This window comes from Chaetodon trifascialis, chromosome 14, assembly GCF_039877785.1.
Source record: "Chaetodon trifascialis isolate fChaTrf1 chromosome 14, fChaTrf1.hap1, whole genome shotgun sequence".
Classification (NCBI taxonomy): domain Eukaryota; kingdom Metazoa; phylum Chordata; class Actinopteri; order Chaetodontiformes; family Chaetodontidae; genus Chaetodon; species Chaetodon trifascialis.
This window is the reverse complement of record NC_092069.1, coordinates 21,211,344-21,226,815: the sequence shown is the minus strand read 5'-3', so window position 1 is coordinate 21,226,815 and position 15,472 is coordinate 21,211,344. Positions and strand designations below refer to the sequence as shown.

At 45.9% G+C, this 15,472-nt stretch overlaps 1 protein-coding gene across 1 annotated transcript; it reads right to left on the bottom strand.

Moving 5' to 3' along the window:
* Positions 1-32: 32 nt before the first annotated feature.
* On the bottom strand, positions 33-14,645 carry shprh (SNF2 histone linker PHD RING helicase). Its single transcript, XM_070979160.1, has 30 exons — positions 14,490-14,645; positions 13,250-13,843; positions 12,572-12,701; positions 12,216-12,434; positions 11,730-11,808; positions 10,712-10,862; positions 9,850-9,949; positions 9,504-9,763; positions 8,763-9,410; positions 7,959-8,210; positions 7,682-7,760; positions 7,376-7,539; positions 7,038-7,294; positions 6,670-6,791; positions 6,334-6,422; positions 6,049-6,141; positions 5,848-5,955; positions 5,365-5,507; positions 5,110-5,283; positions 4,886-4,948; positions 4,576-4,801; positions 4,334-4,471; positions 3,457-3,558; positions 3,265-3,336; positions 2,398-2,586; positions 2,060-2,152; positions 1,875-1,961; positions 1,601-1,779; positions 663-743; positions 33-569 (listed from the first exon to the last, which is right to left on the bottom strand). The coding sequence occupies exons 2-30, from the start codon at positions 13,832-13,834 to the stop codon at positions 473-475; spliced, it is 4,980 nt and encodes a 1,659-aa protein (XP_070835261.1). The 5' UTR covers positions 13,835-13,843; positions 14,490-14,645; the 3' UTR covers positions 33-472.
* Positions 14,646-15,472: the final 827 nt, after the last annotated feature.

The window sequence follows — 15,472 nt, the reverse complement described above, 5'->3', positions numbered from 1 at the left end:
AAATAAACCACAATAAAAGCACCGGACGAAAAGCGCTGGTCATGGCAGCAGGCTGACACCCTGCCTTTTATTTCCTGAAAGTAGTGAGAACATTTCATTCGCTGATGTGATTTCGGCGCGTGTCTTCCTCCATTTTCAACTTACTGTACAGTGAAGTCGTATATAAATGCATATGCTTAACGTTAGGTTCACACAAGCACCAGTACTGTACAGTCAAACGGGATCATCAAACATGTACTCGAAGAGCTGAAGTAGTTATTGAATCAGTTACAACCATGATGACAAGAGAGCCAAATACACAAAGACTCCAAAGAGATCCAAGATTTGAGTACACACAGTTAAGAAACATGACGTCGTCTGTTGTCAGAGACCTGCTAAAATATCGATTTGGGAATGCATCTGTTAGCATGAGGACGTTTATATAAAAAGTGCAAAATCAAGAGTGAGCTCGGGTGTATGCAGGCGTTCAGATTCACTCCAGATGTTCTGTGTCTTCAGTAAATAGATCAGCCAGGTCGGCTACCGTCAGTACAGCTGCCTCTGAGTGCTTCATGGCTGCGCTGGTGTGGCTAGAATAAAAAAAAAGCTTTGATCAGATCAGTCCTTTCAGTCAACTGAATTTAAGGGTTTTTAATACATTTCCTTTATTCTGTGACTCTTACCTCTTCTCTGCTGTCTTCAGCATTGCCTGCATTCTCTCTTCAATGGTGGATTTGATTAAGAATCTGTGAACAAACGTCGGCCTGGAGGACAGAGAGAGGAGACATGACGCAGAGAGAACGAAGGTGTGATATGGAGGCTAACACTGAACATTTACACATTTATCAGACTTGCTCTGGTGAGTAATGCTGAATGCGAACTTAATATTTGTTTACATGAAAACTCTTCGATCATTTCTTTTGCTAACAATTATTTTCACAATTAATCATTTTGTGTATAAAATAGTGAAAATTTCTCAGCGTTTTTAAGAACACAAAGACATTTTATTTACTATTATAGATGAAACCAAACATTTGCAAATCACATTTGAAGATGTTTCTTTTGAGAGAGATGGCTGAAATGATTGTTTATGAAAACAGTTGAAGACTGACAGCGATTACTCCCTCATTGTTGCCTCTCTCACTGCGATATCGCAGAATATGCTGTCAGAAAACAGCTTCGTTTGGTGTGAAGAAGGTTTGTGCATTCAGTGCAGAACAAACTATCAGAGCAGTGTTGTTAGTGGTGCAGCTGTGGCCTTGCAGTCTTAATCCAACCAAGCCCCAAGAATGGAAGCCAAAGACACAGTGGCCAAACTGTGTAACTACAACCTCACATGAGGCACACTGGCTCAAAAAGACTTTACCTCACTGATTTACATTATAGAAGCAGCAGCAGCTGTAAAACGGTGGATAATGAAATGACTCGTTTCACTATCAAAATTTGATGCATTCAGGCTAATAATATTTGGAACGTCTAGAAGAGCTGCACCATTAAATTAGGGTTATGGTTTTTACCGCACATAGGTCAAAACATCGCCATGTTGAAGGTCTAAAGTGCTGGAAAAGTTCCTGGTTGAAACTCTTCTGTCCACTGACAGACTTCACTCCCTGCCTCTTACTTGGTCTGGCCGATCCGGTGAACTCTGCCGATGGCCTGGAGCTCGTGAGCGGGGTTGAGGATGGGCTCCACCAGCAGCACGTGAGTGGCTTCGATGATGTTCAGGCCGTTGGAGCCCGTGTGGAGAGGAAGGAGGAGGATGTTGATATTTTCCTCATATTTGAAGGAACTCAGATTCTCCTGGAAATTTGAGGTGAGTGCATTAATCGAGCGATATCTACAAAGTGACACAACAGCTTGTGTTTATGTCTAAGATTTAAGTTTAAGACCCAAACCTGGAATTTGTGAATCCCGTTGATCTGAGAGAACTCCATGTTGTTGTCAAACAAGGCCTTCGCAATGATGTCCAGGACACTCAGCCACTGTGCCGGAGAGAAAAGGAAACGAACTGGGTCACATCCAAACTCGATGCGGTCAAAATAAATCACCATCTCACAGAGCGGGTAAAGTTTACAGTTACCGTGGAGAAGACGAGACACTTGGCCCCGGGGTCGGTCACTTGAATCTTCTTCAGTGTTCTCACCACTGCCTCCACTTTGGTAGAGTGGCTTCCCTGACAGACACGGGGAAATTAAACTACAGTGTTAACTAATAAACAACAGCCTGAACAAAGCTCTCTTCAATGACAGTTAAATGCGTTACAAGGCTTGAATCAGCATATAATCCTCTAATGAGTGCAAGTGAGGGCCATAACTAACATCTATGATCATAAGAACCAAATAATCAGAGCTTCCAGGTCCAGCAATAACTGACTTCATGAAAAATAAATCCTACACGAGGACGGTGTAGCTGGCTGACCTTGACCGGGATGTCCTGGTCCTGGCTGGACGACTGGGTGGTGAACACATAGGAGATCTCAGTGTGGGACGTGGTCTGCCTACAAATGGCACATTTGATGGCTCGCCGCCTTGAGCCCACACTGTACTGCTCCACGATGATGGCGATGCACTCGTTACAGAAGCAGTGGCCGCAGGTCAGCACGGCCCACTGGAAGAGAGAGAGAGAGAGAGAGAGACCACGTGACTCCTAAAAAGAGGAGAATGGCTTGATGTGCTTAGGTGGCATGGTGGAGCAGCGGCGACACTGTTGCCTCGCAGCTAGAAGATCACGGGTTTGATTCCCATCTGGGGTGCTGTGGGCGCTGGGGGCGTGTCTTCCACCATGCCTTTGGTGCCTGCTGCCCCGTATCTCGAGGAAAAGGGCCTTTCTGTGCGGAGTTTGCATGTTCTTCCCATGTTCACTATAAAAATACGCCCACTAAAAACATACAAGATCACCTCCTGACCAATGGTGACAAAAAGAACTGGGTCCCCGGGCGCCGCTGTCGGCTGGCAGCCCACCGCTCCTGGTCCGCCGCGGAGAAAGGACTGACCAAGGATGGGTCAAATGCGGAGAAATAATTTCACAAGAAGCATGGCGTGTGCATGTAGTGTGCATTGTGATGTGATGTGATAAATAAAGTACGTCTGAACAGAGAGCCAGAGGGACAGCAATACTGTATATACAATATAATTAGACTGTAAATAATCAGTTAAAAGTCCCTGTGTGCCTCTGAACATGTAGGCCTTTTTAGGTCAGAAACACATCTTTCAGCCGATCAATTCAAAGCTGAGGTGAGTCAATCTGGAGAAAGACTGTTGATGCTTAATGTGAACCCCGACTCACCTCCTGTCCCAGGGGCCGGGCACAGATGGGACACGGCTCTGGGTTCAGCCCTCCAGTAGACTTGTCCTGGGACTGGAACAGAGGAATTCACATTATCTGGAGTGAGATCGCACCGCTCGGTTTGAGATGAAGTCTCTGAACGAGCTGGGAAAGAACGCATGTGCTTTGTAGTTACCATCAAATGCAAATTACCTTCTCCAGATTGGTGAGATACAGAAACTGGCCGAGCTTCTTTTGGAGCTGAGACTTGGCCACTGCCTGGTCGTTCAGGAGCTTGACTCTGTTCTGCTCCACCTGGAGGCAAAACAACCGAGGGCAGGGGTCAGGAATGCAGTAAAAATAGTTAAGGCAGAGTATTACAACCTCGGAAACTTTCACCAACAACAACAAAAAGCACGGCAGGGTCAGAGGCTCCATGATGGGCCTGCAGTCGCTCACGTTAAAGGCAGACCAAACCAAAAGTGTAAGGAGAGTAGTCAGGATATTCATTACATAAATTACACTGCAGTCAAAGGATCCAAAAACAGAACTCGGCTAAACGAAGCCAAAGGGTTTACGAGCTGGAGGAGGAGGAAGAGCTTGGGTTGAGATCTCCAGATGAAGAGACTCTGGACAGCACAGAACGGTCTTTGCTGTGAAGCAACCCCGCAGATCAAGTTTAGTTCTGAAGTGGAAACAGACAGCTTTTCCGCCCCCTCCCGTCCCCCCCAGACCCCATCGTTTCCAGGTGGTATCACTGTATTGTTGGCGCCGCTGTCGCAAAGACAGCCGGATCACTTTCTGTTTCCCTCAGCAACTACCAACAACACAGGAGGCGCTGCGTTGTTTCCAGATTTCCATGAAGCAAATGAGGGAGAAGAAAGAAGCAAGTTCACCAAAGAGGCGAAAAGAAAGTGGAAGAAAATATTATGGAGCAATAAAATTTGAGTGGCAGAAGAATGAAGCAGAAGAAGACACCAGGAGAAAAAGCTGAAAGCTGATTGGATTCTGTTTTTATTTATGTTTTACACAGCGTCCCAACTTTTTTGGACTTGGGGCTGTAAGACGTGTTTCGCTGTCTTTAACTCACCTCGTGTGGTTCGATGATGTGCAGCAGTTTGGGCTTGGGTTCATCGGGCAGACGCACGCGTAGCCTCTCGGTGGCCATCCCCAGCTCATCGATGGCCGACACGTGATTCCTCAGCACCATCCAGTACTCATGCAGCACCTAAGAAGGGACAGAAGCAGCTTTCACTCCAGACGAATGTTTCGCTTGGAGGGGGATTGTAAAGGAATCTTGTTACTGAAAATGAAGAGAGGGTTTGTACAAACCTTGTACTCCTTCTTCCAGTTCTCAAACAGCTCCATGAAAGTATTGCCCTCCTCCACCAGCTCCAGGTCCATGCGTTTCACTTTGGCAAAGGACAGGATGGCTTTCAGAGTGCGCTCGGTCTCACTGGCTGCCCACAGACCTCGGCTGGTGGTGGGGAGACGGTCGTCCACCAGCCCCTCTTCGTCTTCGATCATTTCTTCAAAGATGGCCGTCTGACCCTTGACCCTGTCAGGGAATTTTCCTCATAAGTCAACCATTACGTTTTCCTGCAATCTGATTGATTGAGTCTGAGAATATTGTCCTACTCACGTGTGAGAAAACAGCTTGGACTCATAATCTGTGAAAAGCTCATCTGCTTTGCAAAAAACACAACTAGAATATGACAAGAGAAGAATATTATTTATTATTAACATTTATATGAACTGCTTATGAAACACATTCAAAAGCCAAGATGAAAGGTTATAATGTGTGTATTTTAAGGCAAAATAAGGATATAAATTCCTGAAATCAAGCCAAAAATGCTCATGTCTTACTTATTGAGTGGCAGCCTCATCGGCCTGAGGTGGCAGACGGTGGCCTCGTCAATCACTTTCTTTGACGCAGGGCCTTCAAGTCTCTTCACCGCGTCTTGCACAGTCTTCTGGGATTTCAACAGATCTTGCATTTGTGACGTGAGTAGGAACTGTAGACCGTGGGCGTCACGGAACCTGCGGGAGGCCCCATTTGCATTCATCATGTTTGTGTGAGGATTAACCGTTGTCCTTTATTTAAATGAGTAAATAGTTTACTTGTCTGCCATGGAGAGCTTGTGGGCTTGTTGTTTGTAGCTGGACGTCAGCTCGTTCTTGATGCGAGACACCAGATCGTCGTCGGTGGAGCACCGGATCGACCTCTGGACAACATCCAGCCACCAGGGAGACTTCAGATTGACCTTAGGAAAGGAAGTTAATCAGCTTAATGTTTTCCTTCTAATTCTAACCATTAGAGTATTGTGTAAAAATGAACACTTATAATTTGATTTTGATCAGTTTCATACATGAAGAATTACATTAGAGTACAGTCAATCTGACTTCAGTGTGTCCAGAGACACTCAACCTATTAACAACCTATCTTTCCTCTGGTTTAAATGCAAGTTAATGTATTTGTTTTTGTCTGCTAACACTGACTTAACACCACATCAGGAGTACATCAAGTTTCTATACATGTGGCAGATTTTCTGTTGTAATATGAAGCACAGTTTGCCTCAGCGTCGACGTGAAAGCAGTGCTCACTTTGCGTTTCAGCTCTTTGATGTTCTGCAGCACCGGCTGCAGACTCTGATGGGCGTCGGCTACCTCGGAGTCGTATTTGGTCATGTAGTGCTGTCGCAGCTGCTCTGCCTACAGAGGCACAGAAGACGATGGACGTAATTCATTCCCAGAATCGGCAATTTCTCGTACAAAACTGCTCTGAGAGGAAAATTCATGTGTTACCTCCTCACTCAGTCGGTCGTCTCTCAGTGTAGGAGGTATCCCAGGATGCTTTGCGCTCAGCAGCTCCATCAAATTGTGGGTAGCATGAAGCCTCTGTTTTACCATGATAGTCAAAAAGACATTGCAGTGAGGACAAAAGGACACATCACGTCCATCATGAGTCAAAGGCAAAAACTTAAAAGAGCTCAGCAACTCGATTTCAAACCCAATGACGCTCGAAATGAAACCCTTCATATGTTAATCGCAGACATGTGGAGAAGACGTGAATGGGATGAAGTCGGATACCTGCAATGAATCCGTTTTCAGTCGGCCTTTGTGCTCTTCTGATGAACGAAGCACTTCTCTATACATCTCTGCCGCCTCTCCAAACTCATCTGCAGGTGGCAAAGGAAGCGCTGATTATCAGTCAGTCTGTCCGTCACATGTGGAGCTAATGAGACGTGCTATAGAAAACACCCCAGCGCCCTCAGCCACATTATATGTACAGACATAACAAAACAGCTCAGTACAAAAAGTGCTGGGGGACACAAAGATGAGATCATGGCTTGTGTTTGGTTTGAACTGGTTCCCATGGGAAACTGGGAGCAGAGGGAGCACAAGTACAGAAGTGGGGATTTATACTTCTGATGATGTGGATTCCAGCCAGGCCATTGAGTGCGCACACCAATTGTCTGTGAGCTTCTTCACACTCCACTCGACATTTCTTCTGCAGGGACTTCAGGAGCTCCTCCATCGTCATGGTGCTGGGGAGGGGAGGCGCAGCACAGATGAAACCCGCTCAACAAAACCCTCCGATGCAAATGACACAGAGCGGGTCAGCTTTAAATAAACGCACATGCACACTGTATAACTGCCAGGCAGGTTGCTGGAGTCTATGACCGGATTCTCTATTTAGTCAAACTAGATTGTTAATGAAGCGCTGCAGCTGCCTTCACATAAAGACCTCTCCTCTCGCCTACGAGCGCCCTGAAAACACAAGTGTCATCTACCTTTTCTGGAGAGGCAGGAACTCCCCCCTCACAGCCTGTGGATGGCAGCAGGCCTGGCGGAGCCTCAGCAGCGGGCACAGGATGGTGTTGACAGTGCGGCGGTCGAGGCTGCCGAGTTTCAGGCTCCAGTCGGAGATCTTCCTGAGTTTGACCAGAGCGTCCTGGGAGCAGACCTCGTGCTGACGGTGGTAGAAGTGGCCCTCGACGGGGGAGAAGTGCAGCCAGTGCACCTCCTCTGTCTGAGGGGGGATCTGGATCTGCAAAGACAGGGACAAGATCACCAAAAAGACCTGAGAGTCAAACACAGCCACGCACACACAGAGCCTCCGTCGTCCTACCTGATCAATGACGTCTTTTTTAGCCGATCGCCACAACAACTGAGCAATTACACAGTACAGCGGCTCTGTGTTTCCACGTCGGTAAGGGCGATAAAGCAGCTGGTCCCACCAGTGTTTGACCCAGTATGGGTCAACTCCCAGGAAAAGTACAAGGCCGTACAGATCTGTAGAGAAAACATCACTTTAGAGATTCATTTTGATGTCTTAATTGGGTTTAACAGACCAATCAGGTTGCCTCTTACTGAAGGCCCACTTTGACTGTTTGGGCTTTGTTTTTTCTGTGTAATGTTTTCGTTTTGGTGCTACCTTCCAAGCCTCTCTGGACAGGAGTACCGCTGACGCACCAGCGGTTGACAGAGGCGAGACGTAGAGCCATCTCTGCAGCCTGAGAGTGAAATTAAATGGAGCATAAATAAACTTTCAATAGACACTTTCAAGAGATAATACATAAAATACATAGTCTGACATCTTATGTACAACCTCTGACATCCCTAACCATGTGATGAGGATCAACATGGTAATATAAAATACTAAAAGTATTGAAATATGGTGATAAACACGAACCCCTTTCCCCTCAGCTCACCTTCGCAGTGGGACATTCAACCATCTGGGCCTCGTCCAGACAGATGCGCCACCACTCCACGGCCACCAGAGGACTGGGTATGGCCATGTAGCGCTTCTGGTTGCGGAAGCGGCGTCCGTCCTTGCTGTTACTGTGGGGAATGTCGACGTAGTTAAGCTCTGACCGCAGCACGTCGTAGGTGGTGATGACCACATCCTGCTCGGCGAGCATATGTGGCTGGATGAATCCATGCTTCTTCACGCCCTGATAAACCTGAGATGAAGAGGTCCCACTGATCAGCTATAGTACTTTAAAATGAACAGTTTTGTCAGTGTGAGCTTTTCAGAAGTGCAAGAAACTGCTAATCAACGTGTGAGAGAACCACAATGGATGAGAGAACAGAAGGGTGTACATGCATTAATAATGAAGCGTGTTAGCATGCTAACATTTGCTAATTAGCACTAAAACCAAAGTACAGCTCAGACTGATGGGAATGTCATTAGTTTTGCAGCTGATTGGTCAGAAACCAAAGCACTGGAGAAATTCTGACCAGTAGATTTTGAGATATTTCACAGGACAAGCAAGAACTTTGACCTGCTGGTGGTGCTTGAGGAGAAGTCAGGGATAACCAAAATCAAGAGGCGTCCGTATCACGCTAGCGTGGCTAAATATTTTATATAAACTGCAGCCAATGCCAAATCAATACTTAACCAGCAGCAGGAAAAGTAATCACATTTGAAGACATTGAGAGGAAGATGGTAATACGAGACATTTCTACTGCGGGGCTAAAAAAAATATCTACCAAACATCCAACCACTTTCTCACCAGCACTCGCAGTGAGGAGGACCTGATGTGCCGGTTGATCTCCTCCACCCACTGGTGGCAGATGGAGCTCGGGGAGATGATGAGGGTGGCACCAGTGGAGACGGGTTTCATGGAGACCAGGCAGTGAGGGCAGTAGAACGGTGTAGTTTCAAGGCTCTCTTCTTTGTAGTTCACACAGTCTGCATGCTGCCACAGCTGGCAGTTCATACACTGGACGCGAGCCTTGTAGTCAATGATGCCCAGCTCGCCGCAGATACACTCGAAGCGGTAGTCCGGGGTGTTGAAAGGGACGACCGACGCTCTGGTGGGGGTTTCTGTCTCCTCATTTGAATCAAGCTGAGGAGCTTCTCCCCTTTCATCCGGCGGATCATCCGTTCCGGGCACGTCCTGCGTATCTGACCTATCCTGAGCCGTCTGTGAGGCTGTGGTGGACGAATCCAGCGCGTCATCTGACTGATCTGCTTTCTCGGTCAGACCTTCATCCCACTCCTTCTTTGTTTCCATTTCTTCTGGTATAAGGCCTTCAGATGTAGGAGGGTACAGGTCTCTTTGATCTTCTGTCAGAGAGTGTTGCAGAGCTGCTTCTGCCTTCTCCTTTGCTCGTCTCTGAAACGTCTTTCTGGGCGAGCTCTCTGTGTTTTTACAACTCTAACAAAGACAGAAATCAGACAAAAGTTCAATAATACATCCAAGCGATATTTGTAGCACAAAACGCTTATATTTGAAGGTCTTTGTTCTTACAGACTTGGATGCTCCTGATAACATCTTCTTTGTTTCTTTGTAGTTCTTTCCCAGCTTAAATGAGCCAGCCAAGCCTCGACCTTTGACCCGGTCCACCAGCCCTTCACCTATCAGCTTCTCCAGCGTCTTCCTGATGTGGTTGCGTTTTTTTAAGAGGTCATAACCGTAAGTGGCACGGATGTAGGTGAAGATGGCATTGACGGAGGCTCCTTTGCCAGATCTCATCTCCATGATTGCGGTGAGGAGCATGACACGCACAGCTGCACAACAATAACGTAAAAACATCTGAGTCACACTGCAGGGACAGTAAAAGCTGCGATGTCTGAGAGGACGGTGAGGGACATACTTGGGTACGATATTTTCAGTTTGGGCTGAACTTCAATCTTGCGGACAACTTTCTTTCTTTCCAGGGGAGGAGGAGGTACGAAATAATTCACAGATTTTCCCTGAAAGAGCAAAAGAGATAAACAATTTTAGATTTTCACAATGTGGCTGATGCCTTCTATACAGAGCCAAGGGCAGGTTATCCAATGGGCTTTATGGGCACGGGCCCAACCAACGGGTGTCTAGTGGGGGCTGATCAGCGCAACAGTTTTTTGTTTGTTCCCCACACATAGTTAGCCGTCCAGGATGGGCTGGGCTAGAGTTCCTAATGGGCCTGAAAATTACAAACCAACCTGACCCGGGCTGCAGGTTTTTAAGGCCGGCCTCGATGCAGCCCGACACACCAGCATTAATTGTCAGCTCGGCCTGAACTCCGGATGGCGGAGAAGTAGTTGGAGGAAAAAAAATGAGTGAAAGAAGTGGTTGCAGTAAACAAAAATGTAAAAGAGAAAAGGAGGAGAGACAAAGTTGAGGAGAAGAGATGGAGATGAGGAGGAGAGATGGAGCTGAGGAGGAGAGATGGAGATGAGGAGAAAAGATGGACCTGAGGAGGAGAGATGGAGCTGATGGAGGTCCATGTGTGTTTGTATTCGGGGGACCCTCCAACAATTTGTGCCCAGGGCCCCCTGCCCTCTTGATCCAGGCCTGCACACAGCATGTTCAACTAAATATGTCAGCACTCAAAAATCCTACATTATACAAATATTCCCATGACTGTTAATCATCATCCATGACTGTAACAGGGTGAAAGTAAAGAGAGACAAAGAAGAGATGAAAAAGCTGATCGTCTGTATTTTTAACTGTAGCTGCCGACTGATCCTCACCACAGGCAGGGTGAGGGCCTCCTGCTCCAGGTCCTGTCGAGCGTGAAACAGGATCAGAGCCAGAACTTCCACCGTCTTTCCCAGCCCCATTTCATCAGCCAAGATCCCACCAGGCCACTCCACACCGGCCAGGGGAAACTCTCGGATTAAGCTGGGGGGAAAAGAAAAACTGGTGAAAACCAAAAACACTGTAATGTATTAAAAAAAATGAATCTGTGAAAAGTAAGGAAAGCAAAGAGCAGTCATGCTGGTTCTGGTCTGCTCTGGTTTGATGTGTTGAGGTTTTGAGATACGAGCTTAAGGGCGTATTCAGACCAGGAAAGTCCTTTGGTCCGCCGTCTTTGGTTTGGACCAAAATACAATGTTTCTTTTTTGGTTTGGTGCGCTTCCTTTTCACGTTGCAATTTTCGCAAGAGTCCCAGAATTTGTCAACAAACCCACATGTGCAAAGATCGTCCAATCGTTGGACAAAACGGTCAGGGGCGGGGTAATGCGGTAAAATAAAAAGGGCAAACTATGAAAATTATGGAGATTCAGCGTGTTGCACTCGTGCTTATATTGATTTGTTTCATACAGATACAAACGTTTGCAGAACTTTTGGAGCATCAGAGGAGTTTGGCACAATCAAACTAATCAAAACAATATTTCCCATAATGCCCACGTAACGCCTGCAGCAACGGGAGCCTGTTGCGTCCAAAAAGGCATATAATTTTTAGAAAAAAAAGCGTGGTCGCTTTCACATATCAAACGAACCGCACCAGGGCTCCTTCGGATTGAACCGAGACCACGTCTCCAGCTGGGTCTCGGTCCGGCTGTTTGGTCTGCACCAGTGTTCATTGGTTTGTATTCACACCAGCCCAAAAGGTCCGCTCCAGCGATGTTTTTGGTTTGGTTTGGTTCGAACCAAACAAGGCAGGTGTGAATACACCCTAAGACACCTCTCCTGCTGACCCAACACAACGGAGGTGAAAGGAATTTAATTTGCTCAAAGAATTGAAAAAAAAAGTCAAGTTCTTACCAGCCGGTAAAAGGGTTGTAGAACAACTTCTTGCTGCACAAAGTGATCAACTCCCGCCAGAGGAAATGCAGCGTTTGTTCTGCAAAGAAATGGTAAATATTGACAATTTCAATCGTCCTCCACTGCATGAGCTTTTGCTTTTGTTTCTGCTGAATTCTTAACGTTTTGGGATCCGAGTTCCTGAAGCTAAATTTGAGCACTGCTCAGAAACGCTACTAAAACCGGGTTCTTGGTTCCAGTTTCAGAGAAAGAAAAGGAACAGCGAGACTTATGAGTCTGAACATGTGTGTTACACCACAGAGAATGGTTGACCGTGAAGTGTGTGCATGATTTGTAGTTAAGTGCAAACCACTGGTCCAGCCTTCTCCTGCAAGCTTTACATCTCTTACAAACGATGAACTGGAATATTGATTATGACCACCTGTCAAGAGGGCAGCAGGGAATCAGGGCAGCGACGCAGCACCTGACAAGAAGCGCGTGCTGTACCTTTAGGTGAAGCGTTCCTGAATTTCTCTCTCCTCAGCATCCAGTTGACGGCTTGGCTCTGATAGGGTCTGAGAACAGGGATGAGGGCTTTGTGCTGGACGTCAAAGGTCACCTCTCGGCTCTCTCTCTGGTGCAGATGTCGGACGTAATCATAGAGCTCCTCCACGTTTTGCCTCTCCAGGTCGGTGTCACATTCCTCCTCATCATTCTCTACAACTTCTATGTATGAAATACAGCAGAGAAATATAATTTTCCAGACGAGATGTTAGTGTGTTATTAAATTTAACAGTGAGGCTGTCACTGTATCTGAGAACTTGGATCACAGCAGGTATTACACATTAAGACCAGAGCCTCACCGGGTATAATGAAGTCATAGAAATACTCCATTAACTTCTGCATTAGTTGATTTGCTTTCTTCAGCCGAGCGTTGCCTTCGCTGAGGAACTCAGGCTTCCCGAGTCCACTTTCCATCAAGTAAATCCCCACCTGCCCGATGCAGACACACAACCGCAATGAAGACTGTTTTTAACACTGTGAGCCATAAAACAGCAGAGGACAGGCCAGTATGTGAAAAATCATCTATTATTGAGGTTGGTGCCTTAAATCTCGTAGACTAGAGGTTTGAGGTGCTGTCTGTGTATCACCATCCTTGGTTCAGGGTTCAGGTCCAGATGTGGTCTTTATTTGCGTGTCATTCTCCATATTTATCTCTCATTAGCTGTATGTTCTAAGGAGGTAAAATGTCCAAACAATACTTTACTGCAGATAAACGCACACCAGCTAATCACAAGTTCAGAGAAGTGTTGCCATTTCTAAGTATACAGACATACAGAGAGGAATGTTTTCATTGTTTACTTCAGATGAAATTTGATGCAGAAGAAGACTGCTAACTGACAAACAACACTGAAGCTACACATTCTGAAGATAAGAGTCATGTTTATATGAAATGCATCTAAATATGCAGCCCTGCACGCACAGTATCACCATAAATGCTAGAGATTTTTCATCCTGTCTTTCCTGAAATCCCTTCATACCTTGACTGTTCCCTCTTTTGCCTGGTGGCAGAGCTGCACCACTCTCCTCTTCTGCAGCCAGTCGAGGTCCTCCAGCGGGATCACATTGAGGCTGCACTCCACTGTGCAAGTGTCCTCATCAGGCCTCCACTGTTGCCCTGTGCTGTCCTCACAGCTGCTGTAACTGAGGCAGAGCTGGTCACCCACCCTGTGGAGCGTGAAAGCTCTCTGTTCACAGTCAGATGGGATCCAAGCAGGCCGGACGCTAAACTCCCCAATGAGCGCCTTCCAGATGTGGCCCAGCTTCAGAACTGGCTCCACGATGAGGGCCAGGGAGGCTGAGGCAGAGGCGCCGTCCGATGACGTACCAGGAAGTTCCTCCGTAAACCGGACAGAGCTGGTACAGGCAGCGTCTGCGACGTCCTCATTGGTTGAGAGAAAGGAGCAGCCGGGAGCACAGTCCACAGGAAGAGCGGAGCAGGGTGGTATTGGGTCTTCTTCCTGGATCGCCTCATTCTTGCGGTCCTCCAGCATGTTCCAGTTCAACCTCTTCTTGTCGTCTTCGTCCACCCTCACAGGAGGGGCCCTCTTTCTTCGACTACTCATGGCTAAGCTCTACGGAGAAAGCAAATGAAGAGTTAAATGCATAGATAACTCTCCTTTAAATTCATTTATTACTGATCCATAGCACACATTTGGTAGACAAAGTGAAGCAAAGTAATGGCAAAATGTCCTTCCTTAGGCGAAGTGACATGGACAATATATGATACACAACTGCTAATGATCATCAGAAATGATATAATAATGTTTTAACACATCAACACCAGTACTTTCCTTTTGTCACACATTTGGTCTAGTTTTGGTGTTTTATCAGCTTTTCCTCCCATAGATGCTTAGTTTTTTTTCCAACATGCATTTTAATGTCACTGCTTGTGCATTTAGAGTTGGCACAAGACTTCTTACACCTGACACTTCACGTACTGCGCGCAGGATCCTCTGTGTTCATCATCAACGCTCACATTACAGGAACTACAGGAACTAACGAGCTAGCTCACGAGCGCGTTAGCTCATTTTCACGTTGGCTAAAATACGAGCGCTTTAAGATGAGCTCCTTCCTTTCTGTAAAAGTTGCTCTCCGACAAAACAAGCAGCAGGACGACAATGTACGAACACTGTTACACAATGAAAACACTTTGAGGCTGAGCGGCTGCGTATTTTATCGTCTGACTGCGAACAAGCGAAGAAAAACGAGCTCATTTACTTTTCGAGCCTCCACACGAGACGGTCTGGTTTCTACCGCTGCATCCGAGGTGGTTTCACGTCCCGGCAGGTCCAGAAAATCAGGCTGACATGCACCAAAACACACTTCATTTACAGACTTCAGCGTCGCTGTTCGCCATTTTTAAATCCAGGAAGTGACGTCGGAACAGGGGGATGTGTTTTGGATAGCGCGCGCTTCAACCGCAGCTGATAACGTTACTCACTACTTTGGGTTTTATTGGTCAAAATGAGTAACTATGAGTGAAAATGGGCAGTAAAAATAATAGCTTTTAATGTCTGATTTTTCTGTGTACATTTTGTTTAGCTTCTTTTAGCACATTTGATTAAATCTTAACATTTTTGTTGTTTCTTCCTAATAAGCTGTAAACAATTTTCTCAAATAATTACAAATAGATATAATTCATTACATCTACTTCATCACAAAAATTGAAGATAAATTAATTACTTAAAGCACATATCTTCCTGTGTTCTTTTTATTACTTTTTCAGTTTTAATTTTAATGTCATTTTTTAATGTAATGTAAAATATGTCTTCAGCAGTTACTTTGCGAGCATTACTGCATTACAGCTTTTTAAAAATTACTTTATTTAACCTTATGATACAAAATAATAATGATAATGATAATGATAATGATAATGATAATGATTATAATATCAACCACGTTAGATATTTCTTTTAATAGATTATCTACATAAGCTAACAACAACAGTGAAGAGTTCTACTGTTGAATAAAGTTTTGTTTAAAAATGATGGCGCAGGCGCAGTACCGAGTATGCGCCACAGGGTGGCAGCAGAGTATGATCTTTTTACGGCTGCAGCGGTGAATTGCAGGTGCATCACATCTGTCACAGACAGGCACGACGCAGCAGGACTTTATGTGAAGTTTGACCAGTCTCGTCACACTTGTCATCAGGAGAATAAACACCTTTCCACTTCACATAGATCTGGTTCTGTTATCTTGGC

Coding starts and splice junctions, on each gene's coding strand:
- shprh (XM_070979160.1), bottom strand. CDS start 13,834: ATGAGTAGTCGAAGAAAGAGGGCCCCTCCTGTGAGGGTGGACGAAGAC. Junction 8,211..8,762: donor CCTCCTCACTGCGAGTGCTG/GTGAGAAAGTGG, acceptor TCTTCATCTCAG/GTTTATCAGGGCGTGAAGAA. Junction 7,540..7,681: donor TGTCCAGAGAGGCTTGGAAG/GTAGCACCAAAA, acceptor TTTTCTCTACAG/ATCTGTACGGCCTTGTACTT.